The sequence below is a fragment of the Chelonoidis abingdonii genome, chromosome 10, assembly GCF_003597395.2.
Source record: "Chelonoidis abingdonii isolate Lonesome George chromosome 10, CheloAbing_2.0, whole genome shotgun sequence".
NCBI lineage: Eukaryota > Metazoa > Chordata > Testudines > Testudinidae > Chelonoidis > Chelonoidis abingdonii.
Genome location: NC_133778.1, coordinates 46,704,701 through 46,726,265, shown reverse-complemented (window position 1 = coordinate 46,726,265; position 21,565 = coordinate 46,704,701). Strand labels below are relative to the sequence as shown.

Sequence of the window (21,565 nt, the reverse complement as noted above, 5' to 3'; positions counted from 1 at the left end):
CAACGTGAGGGCTGGCCTTAGCGCTCTGATTAGCATATCACAGTATCACACAGAAGACCAGGGCTCGGTTTCTGGGTCTAGTCACTGTCCCACACGCGAGCAGTTGCTGTCAGCACTAAAGTGGCAGAGCCTTCAGTATTTAGTGGGGAAAGGAACATTGCTTTGCCCTTTCTGGCTGAGGTGAGGGCAGTTTTGATAGAAGATAGGCGGCACCAGCTCTCCTTGATGAGAAAGAAGGGCACTGTTACAGAGCCTTGAAGAAAGGGGCTAATTTCTGAGTGGGGTCAGCAAGGTTCCAAGAAGCAAGGTTCTTGGGAGCAAACAAATCCCCCAAAATGAATCACTGGGAGTATTGAACAGGCAAAGGAACAGAGCTTCTTTTGACTCTTGCAACACATGAGCAAGGTCTGGAGTCAGACTTTTCTACCTCTAGAGGAAGGTGTATAGTGTGACAACACGATCTATCTCATCACCCTCTTCTCCATCTAGCCACCATCCTCCCCAATTAGTCCTCTGAGTAACACTTTAAAAACCTTTAGCTCTTGGTACTGGCAGTTTCAATGTGGCCATTGCCAGCAATGGATGCTGTGCCAAGAAAATTCGACTCCTGGCATGAAAGGATCAAACAGTCCTCTGGTGCCATCTGTGCCGTGAAGCTGGAGAATGACTTTGTGCACCCAATGTGTTAATGTTCCATTCTGTAGCAAGAATGTGACTTATATTTACATTACTACCTAGCTGAACTGCTACTGTTCTCACTGTCTTAAAAGGAGCATACTTGGGGGTGCGGGGGGGCAGGCCAAAAGGAAGGTTGATAGAGCTAACAGCTGGGAAAAAGCAGATCTGGTTAGGCAAGGAGGCCATGATTGATCCTGATCTGTCTCCTGTAATAATGAAGCCATGAAAAGTAAGATATTGGTCAAGGACTCTTCCAGCAATCAACACTTTCAGCAGCTTTCAAGTGAGCCACAGGCTAGCTTGTATTGCCTATGTAAATGTGACGGGTCCTCAAAGCAGATATTTCAGTCTATTTAAATATTTCATAGACCATTCACTGCATCTCCCAATGAGCACAATTTACCATTCTTTCCTTGTAACCCAGGGGTGGTTTAAGACTGTGCTCTGAACTCACCAAAATGATCAGCCATCCATTCCCTATCTTCTCCAGACACACACTCTCCCCCGTGTATTTCCCCCCTCTCACAATGGATTCTTCAACACGCCTTTCTCCATCCTCCCAGCAAACAAACTCTTGGAACCAAATTAATGGCTAAACTTTGGCTGAGGTTACGAGGGATGAAGAGGTGCATCTCTCCTAATCTGGGGCTTGTTAGGCATTGTTTTGGTCCCTGGTGCCTACAGGCAGCCCTAATTTGTGCCTGGCTGTCAAATGCTCATATAAGCCATTTTGGCACCCAGGGCATAGGAACGTTCTAGTCATGTCTCCATTCCCACAAGCTATGCTGACTCTACTCATACCAGAGAATCTCCCTGCATCGGTGGAAGTCCCTGGAAGGATTTATAATGGCTGTTTTATGCTCCCCTAATTCTTGTTAGTGGCTGGTCCTGTCCCTAGTGTAATTTAGTGATGTCTCAGACCTGCTCTGCCTTACCCCAAGCTTCTTACAGCCCCAAGGGGTAATTCAGGCAGCTGGAGACAGCTGGTCTACAGGTCAACATGGCCCTGCTTCTTTTCCTTCAAGAAATCCACCACACCAGGGGCTGCGGGAGGTGGCCAATAGCTTCTAGGCTGGATCAATGAGAATTCCATTGTGCAATGGGAATCCCCAGTTATCTGGTTACACCAGAAGTATAACAACTTTGTTGACAGAGTGGGGTCTAGGTCCCCTTAATTTGGTTTCACCACTGCTGGTTGGATTTAATCCTCAGATTCTGAACAGGAGCAGTGTTGCTCTCTTGCAAATTTATTGCAAGTCTTGGAAAAAAATCAAAACCAAAACCAAACAAAAATACAGAACTGTTTCTAACCCTCATGATTATGGAGGAAAATGTGAAAATCTGAAGTGCAGCCTACAGGCTCCGAAACCAGAAGGCATATTAAGGATACATATTTTTAATCTAATTATTTTTAAGATAATTTCATGCCTTTTGGGTACCCGAGTCATGATTTTTGAAAGCTAGAGGTCTGCAATACTGCAAGAGTGTGTCTCTTAATTTTTTTATGCATTGCATTTTGTTTGTCGTTTTTATAAAGAAATGCACAGTATTTGAGTTAATCTGACTGAACTGGGTAAAGGAGGCCCCGGATTTTTAATTTCTTCCAGGCCCATGACATTTTTTGTAGCATGAAATAAAGATGGATCTCTCTAAATTTAACAACATGTACCCAAATAATCTAGAAAATGCACATTTCAAAACCTTAGAGGAACCACTGTGACTTCATTTTGGTTGAGTTTGTTTAAGACACAGAATAGTTTGCCCAATAGCATATCACATTTTTAGTTGAATCAGTTCCTTGGTATCCAAAATAAAACCATGATTTACAGCTTGTGATTACTGTTTGTAAAATATCCAAATCAAACTCATTTATTTAACATACCTCCAACCCCAGGAAAATAGTGTAACAATTTAATTCTAAATCCAGAAAGTAGTAACTCTAGGACCTCTAGAAGCACAATGTAATACAACTTGAATTGTTAACAAGTAACTGAAGAAGTTATTCTGGAAAAAAACTGAATGTATTAATAACTGCTTATATCATGTGCTCTAGCGAAAAAGTATATTTAAACTACGGAAAAAAGGAATTAAGTACTATCTTACCTCATAGTTTTTCAGATTATCACTTGCTACAGGAAGACCCATGTAACGCTCTGTATATATTGAATCTGTAATATTAAAAGTGTGAATACAATATAGTAGAAGGCTTCTGCTTTTGAAAGTGCTTTTGTCTACCTGAGATTCCACATGTTGTGTTACTCACAGACACAAGGTATGCATTACCATTTTGGAAAGAGTCACCATTTTCCCTGATGAGCTTCACAGGGTATCCATAATCATTAGGAATATTTAATGTTGCTGTAGCCATGGCCACCTGAATGCTGAATATTAATAAATCACCTTGTGTCAATGTTATATTATTGTCAGTAATCTTAAAGAAATTGCTGATACTCAAGCATTTACTCACTGGTTTCTGAAAATCATCCAGATAAATGGTCTCAGGTATTTAGAACTTAGTATCATTAAGAAAAGAAACTGCCCAAACTGGATTATTCCCTGATGACTGAATTGGGCCTTATTTGCTTTATCTTTACATTTATATTCAGAATCTCAGTTTTCCAGAGATTTTTCAGCATGATGTCTGATTTTTTTTTTTAAATTGCCAGATTTGCTGCCCTTTTCTATACTAAAATCCACAAACGGAAGTATAATAAACACATTTCAATCTCTGTTTAACTACTGGTTACTACAAGTGTCATAGAGAACCACCTACATTTGATTTGCTTTTTTAACTCTACTGTGTCTTTTTCACTGATCTAGAAAATTACAGTCTGGAATTTTAGTGTTTCTCTGATTGTCACCAAAAATAAAATCTTTGCATAGGATTCCTGCTACATTGGAATATCTGCCCTAAAAGGTCATGACAATTTGGGCACGGCAGTTACAGGCAACTGAAAACTGTAAAATAAAATAAAAATAAATAATAATAAATAAAACTTTCTGGACTAGAGGATGTATTTTTAAATACTATTACATAACAAATGAGGGGAATAATCTAATGTGTGTCTCATTATGCTGCACATTCTGATGTGTCTCTCATTATGCTGCACATTTGAATGGCTACAATTACTCACCACACAAGTTCATCATTTACATATAATGGACTCCTATGTAGGCTTTTGCAAATCACTAACATTAGATGTCTTTTCTGAAGGTACTGAAAGCCTACATTTTTCTAAACCAGCTTCACTGAAAGGGGTATTTAATCCTGAAGAATTCAACAGCACAGAGCCTAGTATTTCTTGGCTATTTGGCCAATTTCAGTTTATGCAACTTTCCTCTTATGTTGTTTGACAAACATAAAAGTGTAGTGTTAAAAGTTCTCAATAATGAAGCTTGCATACAGTAGTAACCGCAAGCTGGACTTTCTAATTATTAAAGTAAACCATTTTAAGTGACTACTGTGTTGGTCTAGTCTTGTTTCACATAAAATGAATAACCCACCATATCCTATCCCAAGTTACACATAGAGAAAGATATTTAAATAGCTCCCTTGTGTATTAACTAGGAAATTTACAGGACCAGATCCAACTCAGTTGAAAGACTCCCATCTTAGCTCAAGGTTACAGTCTTGTCAGTGCTCCTTCTAACAAACAAGCTCCTATAGGAAATTATAATCTTTTGTTTTACATTATATCTATATCTATATAAATGTTTTCTAAGAATAAATAGAACCTTGCAATAATTGGTTTTCAATCCTGCCACATTTTTCATGGACAGCATTAAAGGACCAACCATGAACAAAGCAATGTACTAAATGAGTCTAAGATGGGAGTATTTCTTTTACTACCATGTGAACACAGCACTGTTTTTATCTGGACCTACAATGAGTTATATGTGTATACAGATTTTATTTTCCAGACATCCAGTCTCTAGAGGGATTTTCTTCAGAGAATTAACTAGAACTGTAAAATCTGAATTTTAAACCTGAGGCAGTTCACATCTGTGACTTAAAATTACTCAGTATCCCTTTAAGAGATGAATTTACAACACAAATGTTCTTATTCTGCCTATAGTTCAATCTGGTAAGCAAAGCAGTAATTTAAAGAAACAAGTACCAAAAATAATGAATTTATGACATTCAATAATGATCTCTCAACACTTTAGAACACATGGCAGTTTATGAATGCAAATGCAGGCATTTACATTACAGTAATATTGCAAATATTACAGTAATTCTGTGCTTTATAAAGGTTAAACAGATTATCTTAAATTTAGGATCTGACATTTAAAAAATAATCCAGAATTTGGAGAGATTGTGCAATACTGAACAACAGCTCACCAAAACAGACCAAATGGCATTTATGAGAGATCACCCAGTTAATACACAAAGTATTATTCTATGAATCAATTCTCTGCAGCATGTATGCTGCAAGTCATATGGGAATATTTATAACTGGGAAGCCATCACATACCATAATATTGCCAGCGTGACACTGGGGCTACAGCTATTCCACACTTGAACACTTTACTTCCAGATCCAAGCACCATGGAGGTCACATACCCCCCATAAGACTGAAAAGAAATCAATACAGTTATTTTAAGGGGAAGGAAGAGATGGGACCCATCTGATACACTACTTTTGACACTTGTTTTTTATATTGCGACCTCCATCATGATTTTGATACTCTCTCTGGAGCAGCAAGCTCAAGAATAAAGTTTATGACTCAGGGAGTGACAATCTCCATTTCAGTCTGCTCCAGGGACAAGGCAACAAAGAACTGCCTTTTACTATGGGCTAATGTGAAATTCACGAACTAGCCCATTACACAGATGTTTAAATACCTGACATGCAGAAGCAAACAGGCAGGACAATATCTAAAAGGTGTTACTTGCTGCCACAAGTGATTGCACTCACAAGTTTAGAGGCCAGTTTAAAAAAATTTCCTCTTAACATTTAAAGAGATAAGTAACTTTAGGAACTTATCCCTACCTTGCAATGGGATAACGAAGGACTAACTCTCAAGCAGCTGCAGAGTCCAGTGACTTATATGACATTCATAAGTATAGGGATCAGCACTCATGGAACCCATTGCTGGATTGGGCCCTTCAGTCCCAGTATGGCAAAGCATTTATACATGTTTAATTTCAAGCACACGAGCAGTCCCACTGAAATCAATGGGGCTATCAATGTGTGGGATGGTGACGGACCAGTAACTGGAAGTTCTGTGAGAAGTGTGGTCCCTAGTTGTATTCCACTATGTGCCCAGGGCTGGAGAGCTGAAAGTAACATCCATTGGTCCACGCATGCACTCTGATTCACCTCGTACCTCTATTCGAGGGGATAAAGGGTGGGGCAGATTGACCACTTCTCTAGTTCATTCTCTACTGGAAATCAGAGAAGATCCAAAGCAGACAGGAAGGAGGACAGGTAGTGGAATACAGCTAGGGACCACATATCTCAAAGAACCGCCAGTTACAGGTCAGTAACTTCCCCTTCTTCTTCAGTGATGGTCCCAATTGTAGTCCACTGAAGGTGACTGACAAGTAGTACCTAAGTAGGATGAGGGTGCAAGAATACAGATGGGAGAGCTGAGTGGAGGACCACCATTTCAAAAGAGGCATCAGCCGAGAAGTCCTGCACCAGGCCATAATGTCTTGTGAATGTGTGAATGGAGCCCCACATGTCCGCCGAGGGGCATCTCCTGAAGTGATGCCATAGTCGTTGCTTGTGCTCCAGTAGAATAAACTCTCACTCTATGGGGGAAAGGCCAGGAGGTACGCTAATTGATGGATCTCTGGCTGCATTCTACTCTATTTGGAGATTATCTGGGTAGAAATGGCATGGCCCGACTCTTTCTGTGATAACAATGAACAATCTCAAGGATTTCCTGATTGGTTTTGTTCTTTGCAAGTAAAAGGCCATGGCCTGCCAAACACAGAAGAAGTAGAGTCTTCGTTCCCCTAAGGAATCATGTGTTTTTGGCAGGAACAAAAGTAGGTGAATTGATTGGTTAAGGTGAAATTCTGAAACTACATTGGGGATGAATTTGGTGTGTAGACACAATGCAACCTTATTCTTATGGAATATACTGTAAGGAGAACCTGCCATCATTGCTGCAAGCTTGCCAACCGTTATAGCTGAGGTGATGGCTATGAGGAAAGGAGAGACATGGAGCAAGAAGCTAAAGTTTGGAGGGGGACCTTGTGATCACTGAATAGGGGGGAAGATTGAGATTAGGCCTTTCCAGATATCCAGTGGATGTGAGAAGATTGAGTAGGCCTGAGAAGGTGGATGGTATGCACTGATTGCCACCAAGTGGAGTCACATGGAGCTGATGGACAGGCCTGATGTCTTCAGCGAGAGGATGTAGTCCAAGATGAGAGGACTATTTGCAGTTTCTGGGAGAATGCTCCTTTGATGTGCTCAAAAAGAAAAGCATCCCCCTTTAGCTAGCTAGGACTCTTCCAGCAGAGTCCTTCCTACTATCAGAAAGGATGTCTCACATGGCTGTGGAGCATGAACCTTCTAAGGAAGATGCTTATCTAAAGCCTGGCGATGGAGTGGGTGCAGATTGGGGTGCTTGATCTTGCTGTTTCACTGAGTTAGGAGCTCACTTATAGGTTTCCTGGAGGGACCTGGTGACAAGTAGCCAGTCATCAAGATTGGGGAAGTGCGACGCGGTAGACTAGGCCCTGAGGCCCCCTGCTGGAGGTCTTGTGGCCCTACCACACCCCGCCCCAGAAAAGGGCAGTAGAGCTGCCAACCTGCCTAGAGTGGCTGTGTGGGAAGCAGCCAGTCACGGCCCAGACGGTTAGCAGAAGAAGAGCTGCAGGGCCAGAGTGAGTTCAGTTCTTTGCTAGAACTGGAGGAGAGTGGATGGTGCTCCAGACTGGCTGCTGGGACTCCATGAGGACAAGGCCCTGAGATAAGGGTGAAGAATGTGCAGGAGCCATGGAGCAATGCTCTATTCCGGAGCAGGGACAAACAGAGAGACATTACAGAGAGAGAGGCCCCTGTTGGATTTGTACTCCGAAAGGGACTTGCGTTCCTTTTATCTCACAGACAGACTATGTATGACTTGGCTGGAGGGCTGAGTCACTGAAGACCCACCACAAACAGAGAGAGAGCAGGCACACGCACTCGGCCAGGGAGCGCTTGCAAGAGCTGAGTGCAACCTCATTACAGAAAGACAATGAGACCACCACGTCTAACATGAGCTGCTACTACCAAGAATATCTTGGTAAGACTCTGAGGGTGGTCACTATTTCAAAAGGGAGCATTCTGTACTGAAAATAGTTGGATTCCACCATGAATATGTGGAACCATATATAAATGAGATGAATGTCCAAATGAAAAATCAGGCATCCCTCATGCTGAGAGTCATAAACCAAATGCCCTTTTCTAAAGATGGTATTATAGAAGCCAACATGACCATGCAAAATTTGAGTTTGCGAATGAAGCAGCTGAGATGGTGGAAGTTGAGCGGTTGTCAACTACCCTTCTTTTTGGGTACCAGGAGGTAAGTTGAGTAAAACCCATTCCCTTGGTATTGAGGAAGGATGTGTTCTATTGCTCGTCGCTGCAATAGGGGGCTCACCTCTTGCTCAAGAGGAGGAATTCAGAAGAGGTAGGGATGCAAACTCTATCATATAGCCACTTGACTGTTATTGCATTCTAAGTATTGAAAGAGACTTCTAGACAACCCCCAAATGGTATGTGTATGGGGGGAGGGGGGATAGAGGGGATGGGGAGATGTAGGGCTTAGTGTTTTGCGGCTCTCATGCACCAGTCAAAAATAACATCAAGCTGGTGGCTGAGACTGAGATACAGTGCTTGCTGCAAACGATGTGTGGAAATGAATCTTTTGAATCCTCTACCTCTTGTGTGGTGGTTCATAGGGCCTCTGGTTGAAAAAATGCTTAGACACATGTCTAGGTTTAAACGATGGGTGGTGACACTCCCTCTTAGGCGCTGGTGTATATATCCCCAGTGAACGGAGGGAACTCTAGAGCCCTTCAGGTTATGGAAGGACTTGTCTATCTTTTAGTTGAAGAGCTGTGATTGATTGAAGGGTTATACCTCTCTGGTATTCTGGACCTCCCTTGGAAACCCTAACGCATGGAGCCATGACTCCCTGAGCATGATGATGACAGTAGCTATAGCTTTAGAATACGTATCATAGAGCATAGTCAGGTACCTGAACAGGGTACAGAGGTGGAGGGGGCAGTTTCCACTGAAGAGACTAATTCTAAACCTTAAGAGATCAATAGAACACTGAACTGTAAACTGTAAAAACTATTTACAAGGCTAAATTCATTTGCTATTTTGTAGGGAAAAAGCCAAAGCTACGGACACTGGAGGTTCCTACCCAGACCATGTGGCAGTGAGAAGGAACCAGGGTAAGAAAACAAAAATTCTGCCCCTTTGGCCAACAGATAGTAATCTTCTCCACCCTTGTGGGAGTGGGAGTGCAGGTGGAGGGCTCTGGGCACATGCCTAACCCACAGTGGACTACAATAGGGACCATCACTCAAAGAATTACAATTTAGGTCTGTGCTTTAAAACTTTGCTGAAGCAAGGCCTTAGTGAAGAGCTACCAATCTGACAGCTCTGTAAACCGAATTCTCCCTTTTGTCCATAGGATATGTTCAGAAGAAGCAGCATCAGTGCAGACTTCCTCATATTATGTAGTTAGTGTGTAGAGTAAAAGATACAACAGCTAAGTCTTTATAATTACCTAACAGAGATTCATCAGCCAAAGTAATTTGAATACTCACCCAGCCCCAAATAGCTATTCTGTTCTTATCGACAAAGTTCATTTCAGAAAATTTTCTAAATGCAAACAAAAATCAAACACTCACTGGATGGCAGAGATTTTAGAGTAGTAGTAATCACATGCAATTCCCTGTTTTCTAATATGCTGACATTTTAACTTATACAGCTATGGCTGAACCATTTGGCCCAGTGATTGCTTGAGACAAAATGTAATGTTCCACCTTTTTCTGAACTTCATAAAATCTGCTGAGTTTGAAGCGTTTTTTGTGTGTAACTGACAGAAAACAAAACTGGCAGCTTTGTAAAAAAAAATGCTCAGCTCAGATTTAGCCTAGATGATTTTTTTGGTATGATATTGGCAGCCCTAGAGCTATGAAATGGTAAGGGGCAGGGATTACATCTGGTCCTTACAGGAGAGATGAGAGCTGAAAAACAATACCTGAAACTCAATTCACAAAAATTCCTTTTCAACACTGAAGTCCCACCTCTCAGTGATACTGGTGCAATCTCACTGACTTCATTTACTTCAACTAGGTCCACCAGTATAAGCTGAATGGTGAATATAACTACAGGGAAAATGCTGATTAGCTCAGCAGATACAAACAGAAGTCAGTCTTGATGAACTGAACAGAATAATTTGTTTTAAAATATAGTTTGCTTTTTGTGCTCCCTATCAAAAGGTCATTGGTCACCAGCCAACAATTAAATATTAGTAAATGATTAGGAGACAGTATATAATAAACATATACATTTTGAAAATTTCACTGTGACTACTAGCACAGAGTCACAAAAGGAAGTTTGTGGACAAGCCCAAAGTAGAACTTGGGTCTCTTGACTCTGAGCCATATGCTACAGTGACATGATTATCCTCTCTCTCTTCTATAATATTACCACTATGATAAAGTTTTTGCTGATCAAGCAGAGCCTCCCTTCACTGTATGTCATGATGTTCTTTGTTTTATGAGTTGTTTGTTGAATAGAAAGAAAGGTGCCTTGGTTTATCATTCTTAAAACTTCAACAGTTGGGACATCAAGCAAGTGTTATAATAGTTAATAAACCAGTCCACTGTGTGCTCACCTAGCTGCTGAGATTTGATCCTCTACTTCATATGTTCCCAGTCTTCGATTTATTGCATGCATAATTTCATCTCCTTGGTAGCCACTTCCTCTGCCATCAAAGCTAGCCACAATGATTTGTTCTGTGCTTGCAAGGTATGTAGCCCAATTGATACGGAAGGCATAATCTGCTTTCTGACTGCAGGGTCCTGCATAGCTGTGAAAGAATCCCAAAGAAGTCAAACATCTGCTGTTTATTTATTCTCTCATAAAGAATATGTGATACAATTATTGCTGAAAATCATGAACAGGCAAACCTAATAACTAAACTGAGCACCAGAAATGTGTGAAACTCATCCATTGCTTACCCCAAATCCCAGCTTTTACTGGGGGAGAGCAGCAGTCTCAGTGGAAATATTCACATGAGTGAGCACTGCAGGACCTGGCCCTTCTCTAGAAATTCAATTGCTTTGCACTATAGTAACTATCCTAAGCAAATTCCATCTCTTATGTTTTGTCACTTTGTTTCAAACTGATGCTATTGTTTAACTGAACGAATCTATTTCTGGTGCTCCATTTAATTATTATTCATTATTTGTCTCGTTAAAATGTTAAATCAACAGTAAACAGCCTTCACTTGTGAAAATACAAAACAAAAACCCCATGTCATTTCACCACACTTTCACTGACTCATCGGTGAAATTTAAAGACAAAAAAAACCCACCCTATAGACTAATCAAACTATTTTTCATGCAGGCTTGGAAGGGAGAAATGAGAAGTGATTGCTATTGTACTTTCTGTTTTTTAAGTACTTTGAAAGCACTCAGGTACTTCAGACATGAGGCTGCATAAGTACTCAGACAGATACAGTTAGATTAGATAGATTAGCAAGTATCATCTTTACTAATCTAGCGTTCTGTTTCTGAAGAATTCATTGCGTGCTGTCTTGTTTATTTTTAATGGGAGACTTCACGTGAGTAAGATCTGCAAGACTGGGCCCTAAAACTATCCAACTCTGTTTCCCTTTTGGGGAAAAAAAGAGGAACCTTTTTAAAAGGGAAAATAGGCATTAACAGCAAAAAATTTGAACAATAAAAGGACTCATTATCTACCTCATATGTCTATGTACTTCACTTTCAAAACCAAGCCATATGTATGCCAGAATTTCAAGAGACCCTTCAAGGTCTCTTTCAAGGGTAGGATTTCTCTGCATGCAGCATTGCTTCCATGTATACAGATCTGGTTACTGATGTGAACTCTTTATTTTACTATTCTGAAAATGGTGCTCTCCATAATCTTTCTGGAGAGTACACACTTCATTCTTCACAATGATATGATTAGTAATCCACTGTACGAAACAAGGTTGATACTCACCAAGGACCAGATGACAGTCAGTGAGAGCACAGGGGTTTTGTTTTGAATTTTAGCAAGTGAAGGGGACTTACTGTTCATTACAACTATAAGTAGGCAAATAATGAAAAATTCTAGCCAATGTTATCAAATAAAGAAAAAGAGGTAACTGATTTCTATGTTGAGAGGAAACCAATATAACTCCTGAATTATGCTATTCTCGTGGAGCCAGTTTTCAGTAAATATGGAAATTTGTTAACCGTTTCTATGAACAGCTAATTCAGTAATTCTCATTAAAGAAACAATAATTAATGAAAATACATTAGAATGAGCAGAAGAGAGTGAGGAGTCTATTCGTTGACTTCAATGGGTTTTGGGTCAGAATTCAAAAGGATTAGGGTCAGCTATATTCAGAACAATCTGGAAACAGGGCCTGGTCCTCCAAGATAATGAGGAACTCTTGTGTGCCCTGAACTCCTGTTGACTTCAGTGGGAGCTGTGGGTACTCAGTATCCCATGGAAAGGGGACAGAATCATGCCTGAAGAGTATCCAGTGCCATAAACAAAAGATACCCTTGTTAGACCTTGCAGCATCTGATGGCGCACACGCTTAGGAGGTCCACTGTAGAACAAACCACATGACAATCTATAGAAAACTAGGATTCACAATGGTTTCTCTGTCTCTTAAACACACTTTTAAAGGCCACTTGTGTGTTTTCTGAAATTATTAAAAGTCTTTGAAGGAAATGAAAGTGATTACAATGCTAATATACTTGAAGACTTACACATCAAGGAGCAGAGGGTACTTCTTCAATGAATCAAAATGGGGAGGTAAGATCATCTGATACCACAATGCTAAAAGTAAAAAAAAAAAAATTGATTTGTATTAGTTGTGCTATGAAATAACATATAGCTGCACTGTTCACATAATCAGTAAAGTACATTTGAGTCATCCATTAATTTTTTAAAAATTGTACAAAAAGTTTTATTTTATTAAAAAATGCCCTAAAACAAATGAGTCTAGATTTAGCTTTACTAGGTTAATTAGAAACCTTAAATCATAATGTCTTTGTGGTTTAAAAGTAAGTCACTAGAAATTCTGAAATTGATAGAGCTTTTTTTTTTTTTTTTAATTGTAACTCGGTATGTTTTTTGTGGTTGAGTCTACATTTAACGTGGCAATCTTGACAAAGTGGTGCGCTGCCAGTCTGGTATCAGCTCAGAAAATGCTTTTCTAGTCAATTTTCTAGGCCCCATGTCCCAAATGAGAGAGGAAACTGAGCGGAAATTATCAACTTCCCAGGTAAGTGTGGAACAACGAACTCTGTTCAATGGCCTATGAACAAAATCTTAGAAATATGTTTTATTATATTTACATAATAGGTAATAGCAATGCAATTCCATGTTTTTCCTCTCGGAACTGTGATGGAAGAGCTGGGCTGAGATGAGTTAACCAAACATATTAAGGGTAGACTGTGAATGATATAGGGAGTGCTGCAGACTTAGCAGTTTGCTTGTTCACTGAAGGATTTTATAGGCATGGATGCTTCACACAGAGTGTAATGAGTGTTGTAGGAATGTGTTGTGTTCTAATAGTTAGAGTCCAAGTGTTTCAGGAGTTTGTAGAGTTCAGACTACACATGATGTTAAAATACAAAGGTGCTAAGTGACATTCAAAAATTAAGACCTGGGTCATATGCTGTTGAAAGTGTTTTTCATCTTTGTGCTCTGTAGATGTAGGTACAGGCATCTCCACTGAGATGTACAAGACACATGAATTTAAGAGGATATTTGGATCTGAAGTTTAAATTAATGGGATTTTTTTTCTGCCCAGTATTACACAAAGAAAGAAGAGGAAATTCCCCTTACCCAACAGTTTCTACCCAGAAGAGATGAAGTAGTAAGAGGAAGAAGGAATAAAAAGATGAACACACAACTGATAGCATGAAGATCATCTTTAAACCTCCATCTTCCCTGGTAGTTTCCATCTTTAAACCTACTAAAAATGTCACTAGAAATAAAAGACAGAAATACAAAGATAAAGGAGAGCTATAATATTCATGAGATAACAGTGGGAGGAGGGAGGTATCATAAGCCTTTCTCCCAAATCTGGACCTTAGCGTCCAAAATCTGGGTGCTTAGCATGAACCTCCAAGCTTAATTACCAGCTTGGATCTTATCTCGCTGCCACCAGACAGGAATTAAGCCAACCTCCGTCGCCTCTGGTGTCGCCCCCAAACTTTCCCTGGAGGGACCCCCAAGACACAGAAGCTCTGAGTCTTACCGGCAAGGGAATACTCCACTTCCCTTCCCCTCCCTCTCCCACCCAGACTTTCCTCTCTGGGCTAACCTGAGAGTACTGATGCAATCTCTTTACATCACATATCCAAGAAGCCATATCTCTCTATTCCACAAAAAGACAAACCCCAAATACAAGGAAACAGAAATGATTCTATCTCTCTTTCCCCTCCCACCAATTCCCTGGTGCTGCAGGAGCTTACCTCCGTAGATCTACACAAAAGAAATTCCCTCCTTAAGCTTTAAAAAATCCGGTTTCCTGATTGGTCCTCTTGTCAGGTGTTGGTCCCCTTTGTTTAACCTTTACAGATAAAAGAAACATTAACCCTTAGCTATCTATTTATGACCACGCCCCCCAAATCACAGACAGTGGGAAACTTCACTGGTGGTGATTCTTCCTAAAACTGTAACTAAACAGATTAATAAAACACTGCACCTTTAACATATACTACTAAGTATGTAAACTACAAGACTTCACATCTTAAGGACAATTTTAACCAGTGTATTCCGGGAAACTCTCACGGGAGAGTGCATCAGCTTTTGTAGAAGCTCCTTGAAAAAGTGTTGTTTTCAAAATCAAAATCTTGGAGAGCATAACTCCAACGAAGAAGTTTCTTGTTGTTCCCCTTGGCAGTATTGAAGCCACTTTTAGCGTACAGCAGTCAGTTTGTAGCGGGAACCGCCGCCCCAAAACGTATGGGCGTAAGCTTTGCAGGGCGTAACACAATGGAATAGAAATTCCTTTTCATGACCTGACCAGTGGCTTTCCCTCTCAGATAGTTTCTTGCTGAGAAACACGACAGGATGGAAGTTGTGATCCGGTCCTTCCTGCATGAGAACTGCTCCTATACCACGCTCAGATGCATCGGTGGTTACTAGGAATGGTTTGTCAAAGTCTGGGGCCCTTAGCACAGGATCAGACGTGAGCATCGCCTTAAGTTGGGTTTGTAAAACTTGATTTTGGTAAGAATGTTCATTTTGTTTAGCACACTAGCAGTTGGAATGAAGAATAGTCCAGGAAGGCATTGTGCAGACTTCTCATAGCCTATCAATGCTCCTCAAACCAGTAGCAATTCAAGGCAAGACTCCAAGGAAACTTAAGGGGTCATGAACCTAAACAGCTGGTTTGGGTTCCTTAACACCATGAAAATCCAAACCAGCAAGATTCATAAAGCATTAGTGGAGAATTCGCCTAGTGGCCAATTTAGCCTCGTATCTAACAACTATAATAATCACTTAAAACAAATTCTTTAAGCACTACCACATTGTTATATTGTTATTCAGAAAGCCTAGAGTCAGTACACTATTCAAGCATACACATACTTTTAAGCATGTGAAGTCATTCCACTGACTTCAGTGGGACTAATCACATGTTCGAAGTTACACACATGCTTATGTGCTTTGCTGAATTGGGGGCCTTAATAACCCAAAAAAGTTTTCCAGAAATGTATATCCTGCATGTATTTATGAAGAATCATAGTACCAGTCCACCAGGATCTCTGTAATCAAACACAAGCCACTCACATTAAATGTGCCTTTAAATTAACATAAACTAGTAATCTCTTTAAACCAATTAAAATTCTACTATGACCCTTCTGGCACAGCAGCACTAATATCCTTTGACTCTTCACCCTACCACATATATTATCAAATATAACAGCAGTCATCCACAACATCATCATAAAGAAAGCACAATGATACACACTCTATAAAATAAATTTGTCCAGGGTATCAGCTGATTTTATTACGTGTAATTTCAACAGTGCTGTCATTTCACTATTTACACACATTCTCTCTCTCTCTCTCAACTAAAAGTTTTAAGAACTAAAGACTACGGCTGTATTTATTTAAATTAGAATATATTTAAGAAAGTTTCTAGCTTGGGGTTTTTAAAATGTATTACATCTTTCCTAAAAATGGTAAAGAATTAAGACATATTTTTAACTTACTGTATCCATTCAGACTAATGGTGTCAACTTTTTTGGAAGGCATTTGAATATCCTTCAACATACTGTCCAAGTCTGTGTTGTTTTCCAGAATTCTGATGACTAAATAAGAAGGTGGATAAAAATTCAATGATTTTTTAATTTAAATACATTTTTCCTTTTTAAAAATAAACCTGCTTAAAATTCATTTTGAAATTTACAAGCTATATTAAGACCAAAATGTACTATAATCTATTAAAATCCTTTAAATAAATAAAAACATGCTGCATCTTTGAGCCCTCTTCAAATTTTAATGAATTACAGGTTGCTGGGTTTTTTTTTTAAATGGAGCCCTGGAGCACCCATGGAGTCAGCGCCTATGGTTGAAGCTGCTCCACATTGTATACAGTAGTGAAATATCCACTGGTGCAGGAACTGGAACCTGGCTCTCCCACATCTCAGGTGAATGCCCAGACCACTGGGCTACAGAGTCAGTGACCCACTCTTGATCCGTCCCCGGCCTCATGACACCTCAGTTTGTCCTGATTTAGACACCTAACTGCATGAGAGGGCTCTCAGCTTTGAATCCCAAGCAAAGAAGAGGACATCTATCTGACTGAGATTTGGCCATCTAGTTCCCTCTGAGGGCAAGGATTAGGTCTCACCCCTCTCCTTAGCATTTCCTATTAGTTAGCATGGGTAGTTCTCCACTCAGCTTGCCTGCTTCTCTGAATCTCATTCTTAGGCACCTAACTCTCCCCATGCATTGTACTAACTCAGGGCTTTGAATGCCACCTGATGGCAGGGCACCTAAATGTTAGGTACTGCAATGTTCAACCTAAATGTCCTTTATGAATCAATCTAACCCCTAGTGGGATTTTCAAAAGCACCTAAGCACAACACACAACTCCCATTGAAATCAATAGAAGCTGGGTGTGAATCTGTTCAGGTGCTTTTCAAAATCCCAGTACGCAGCTATTTGCGCCTCTAGGCACCTAAGTACTTTTGAAAATCTGGTTTATGGGGACCAGAAACAATCCATAAATTCACTAACTGCAGTTAATAAATTTAATAAATCAATTTGAAATGCAAAACATGGTTTAATAAACTTGCTTTTGTTCCTTTTGTATCGAACACATTTAAGGCAGTTATATATAATAAAAAACAATTTATCAGGTCTGGTTTTGTACACTTTTAACTGAATTCCAGCTCCCATCTAAACTCACCTCGGCAGAAATCATGAGTAAAACTTTACCTGGTAAAAAAGAAATGCACTATTTTCTAACATAATAAAAATGGGAAATTTAAGAATCTGAACAAAATATATAGCTATATAAGCAATTATGTAGCTCAACATAGATATACTATATTCTCCTGGTTAGCAAAAAGTAGTATCAAATTTATTGTAATGGCTACAGTTAGTTGCAAATCAGCATCATTTAATGGTTATACCAACCAATGAGAATGAACCTTGCTTTAGGAAAATAACTAAAAAGTAAAAAGCAACAATAAAATTTATTATTTAAATCAAGTTTTCCTGCTCGCTGATTTAAATCACTGCTGAAAATCAACACACCTTGTTAAGACAACAACAGAAATAAATGGCAAGTCTGATTACTGAATTCCAGTGCATTTTATCTCATTCTACATGGAAAAACTCAGAGTTAGCCAGGACATGACTGACTGTCAAAAGTTAAAATACCCTCAGACTAAAGGAACTCCATATCTGCTATGCACAGATACACAAGCTGCAATTGAAAATAGAGAAGATCAAATACCATGATCGTCACTACTTCTGGACAGCATAGAAGTGGGCAGGCCGGGACCTATTGACAGAACAAAAGAAAAACTGTGTTTTAATTGAATGCCTTTTTAAACATGATCCTGTAACACTAACTAGGAGACTGTGAATCCCAAAATGTTCAGCTTGGGAAAGTAGCTGAACTTCTGCATGAGTATCTGAACTTTTTCAGGACCATCACTGAGATCCCTAGAGTCTCCCCAAAGGTCCTCCACCTACTTTCCACAGAAGCCTCAGGATTCCCCCTCACATGTTTGAGAGACACCCGAAGTGTGAAAGCATTGGCTTAAGATTTCAGCACTCAGTGACAGACTTGAAGGTGGCAATTTTGCAACAAAAAAACTTAAAAACAGACTCCAAAAAGAGACTGCTGAACTCGAATTAATATGCAGATTAGATACAATTAACTCAGGCCTAAACAGAGACTGGGAATGGCTGGGTCATTACACTAATTGAATCTATTTCCCTATGTTAAGTTCTCCTCACACCTTCTACGGGTCATCTTAATTATCACTTCAAAAGTTTTTTTTTCCTCCTGCTGATGATAGCTCATCTCAATTGATTAGACTCTTCCTGTTGGTATGCATACTTCCACCTTTTCATGTTCTCTGTATGCATAAATATCTCCTGTCTGTGGATATGGCTACACTTACATTTGTACAGCGCTGGGAGTTACAGCTGTCTTTGTACAGCTGAGTAGGTAAAGCGCTGCAGTGTGGCCACACTGACAGCTACCAGAGCTGCAGTGTGGCCACATTTGCAGCGCTGTTGGGAGTGGTGCATTGTGGGCAGCTATCCCAGCGTTCAAGTGGCCTGCCACTGCTTTTCAAACAGGGGGGTGCGGTGGAGTGTGACAGGGAGCGTGGGGAGACAGAAGAGAGGTGGATTTTTGGAGTGACACTGTTCTCAGCTCCCTGCCTTGCAAGTTCTAAGACTGGAAGATCACAGCACCTACCTTCAAGCATTTAAAAGTTTTGACCCTTCCCTGACCCCTCTTTATCACTAAATGCAAATTATGTACTTCCTAAATAGCCTTCAGACCACATAAGCAGCTGCTCACACGGACTTCCCCCTCCCCTTCTCCTCAAGCAAACAGCTGTGAACATTCCAAAGAAATTCCCCTGCTCCGCTGGCTCGCTGGAGCGAAGAGCAGCTTGTGTTTGTTTTTAGATAGTAGCTCTGGGGAGCTAGGGGAGCTCATAGTTAGCATTCTTCCGTTTTTTGTGGACAGGTTCTGGATATCTCTTAATACCCTGGGCCGATAAAAGCGCTTTGGTCGCAACACTTGGTGAGCAGCAGAGCTGTCCACCAGCGCTGCAATCGTTTACACCACAAAGAGACCAGGTACAGCCAGCGCTGCAGCCCAGGGAGTTGCAGCGTTGGCTGTGCTTGCAAGTATGACAACAGATGAGTTGCAAGCACTGTAACCTCATCACCAGCGCTGCAACTCTTCTCAGTGTAGCCCAAAGCCCTGTTGTGTGTTCCATTCTATATCTGAAGAAGTGAGCTGTCGCTTCACGAAAGCTCATGCTGAAATAAATTTGTTAGTCTCTAAGGTGCCACAAGTACTCCTGTTCTTTTTGCGGATACAGACTAACACGGCTGCTACCCTGAAATCTGTAATTAAAACAATGTGCGTTTCAGAACTCAGGTGATTCAGATGCTTTTTTCACTGAGCTAGCTACTTCATCCCTATCCCTTTCCAATATGTGTGCCAGTAGGTCAGTAACTCAGGAGGTGAATTCAGATGTTTCTTGGACTCTAAATATTGGACACTAAATATTTTGTGGACTCTTTTTAACAGGCTTACCATCTCGCCCTGATATTAATCACACTCACTGAGGATTTCTCATCCCTAAAAAGTTGCTCCCAAAGAAACATCCAAGTGCTTCCACAATATACAGCTCTCTACAGCAGCATCTTCCCTTTCAGAGAAATAAACAAGTCTCCCTATGGAATTTTGCCACTGATTCCCCGTGAACCACCACTCATCAAAGAAGGCAAGAATCTATTGTCCACATTCCACTTCTGGAGCGAGAGTGTTACCTCGGTGATACTTGAGGGCATTAAAGTGTCTACAACTGAAGAGAGGGGGCTGGTAGTAGCTCATTCTTTGAGATGAGCCACCAGCACTGGCACATGCCACTGACCCAAATCTGTTGTCCTTCTGAGCATACTGCAAGATGCATCTGTTTGCACAGGTGGCTTCATAAATGGGGTTTGCTGGAGGTTAGATCTGCATGGGGGAGGGAAATTGTATGTTTTGTTGGGGGATTGAGTTCTGCTGACTGTTGGGGTAAGCTATCATTCCATTTTATTTTTATGATTATAATTTGAGTGACGGGTGCTTAGAGCCTACAACAGACAGCTGTTAATTACTGCATAAATCCAAAGAAATAACAATGAACACATAGCATTGTTCTTTATCATGTACCTTAGACATTGTTGGTTGAACCCCTCCTAATTAAATACTGAGTCACATTCACATTTATTAGTTTGGGTCATACTCACCATAACAATTCAGCAGATAATACTGTGCATCATTGCTGAAGGATGCAGAATAATACTGACATCTGTCTTTGTCCAGATCACAGCTCAAGCACTTAGGTGTGGTAGGACCATTTCCAACCGACACTCTGCAAAGTGATGGAAAGTTTCATTTTAAAGGTAAATGACATTCCTAAGAAGGTCCATTCAGTCACCACAGTTATCAGGTGACTAAACAACGCCAGATGGAATTTGTCTATTTTACATCAGAGACATATCTCTATACAAACCATGCATAAGCATTTATGTAGAACAGAGCTCCCTTGTAACAATGCATTTTGCATTATGATGTGCTTTTCTTAATACTGTATATAATGGCATGTTTGTAAGGTGCAGTCCTGTTCCCATTAAAGTCAACAGCAAAACTCCAGTTGATTTTAAGGGCAGCAAAACCAGAAACTAGCACTCCAGAGTTCAGGCAATACTGCAATTTACATCATAATCAAAACTCTAAAATACTAATATTATAATGAGCATTTTTCATCTTCTAAATCAATTGTTTTATTCTCTGTAACATGACGTCTTATTTAACAGCTTGTTTTCCTAAAATATTTTAATTAAATATTCCACACACAACTGTATATTTTATTCAGGAACAATGGATTTTGAATATCTTAAATCACTAAACTTGTCTATAATTTTCATTACATTATTTTCATTTCTAAATTTGGAAATATAATAAGCATCATACTTATAAAGGTTTCTTCCTCCTGGCTTTCCACCAAATTCATTACTGATGTAGTATCTATAAAACAAACACACCGGTTAAAGAAAGTTATTTATGGTGTATTTACACAAGACATAAAATGATCATTTAGATATTGCTTAATTACATTTTTATGCATCAAATTTTTATTTTAGAGAAGTTAAGGTAACTCTCTCTAATGTAGGTAAGTATATGTGATATCTTGTGGTGTTCATATTTATATCTATCCAAACAAACTGTCACTGTATTATTTTTATATATTCAGAGTTACCACACTGAAGTAACTTGCTTCACATATTGTGGTATTTCTGCCCGCCATAGCATTCGCAGAGATTAATGCAATTTCAGAGGAAGCAGTGAGAAGGCAGACCCTCAACTAGAGAGAACACCTTGTGTTTGGACACAGTAGTTGCAAGGGGTGCTAA

The 21,565-nt window shown here is 40.0% G+C and overlaps 1 protein-coding gene across 1 annotated transcript in view; it reads right to left on the bottom strand.

Annotated features, from left to right (window-relative positions):
- DPP4 (dipeptidyl peptidase 4) overlaps positions 1-21,565 on the bottom strand; it is an 81,189-nt gene that overhangs the window by 6,520 nt on the left and 53,104 nt on the right. The window contains exons 15-23 of the mRNA XM_032803566.2: positions 21,126-21,179; positions 20,399-20,523; positions 17,865-17,912; positions 16,111-16,209; positions 12,649-12,718; positions 10,536-10,730; positions 9,460-9,514; positions 5,154-5,253; positions 2,782-2,846 (exon numbers count right to left, since the gene is read on the bottom strand). Of these exons, the coding sequence (XP_032659457.1) occupies positions 2,782-2,846; positions 5,154-5,253; positions 9,460-9,514; positions 10,536-10,730; positions 12,649-12,718; positions 16,111-16,209; positions 17,865-17,912; positions 20,399-20,523; positions 21,126-21,179 (811 nt within the window). The remainder of the gene's footprint in view (positions 1-2,781; positions 2,847-5,153; positions 5,254-9,459; positions 9,515-10,535; positions 10,731-12,648; positions 12,719-16,110; positions 16,210-17,864; positions 17,913-20,398; positions 20,524-21,125; positions 21,180-21,565) is intronic.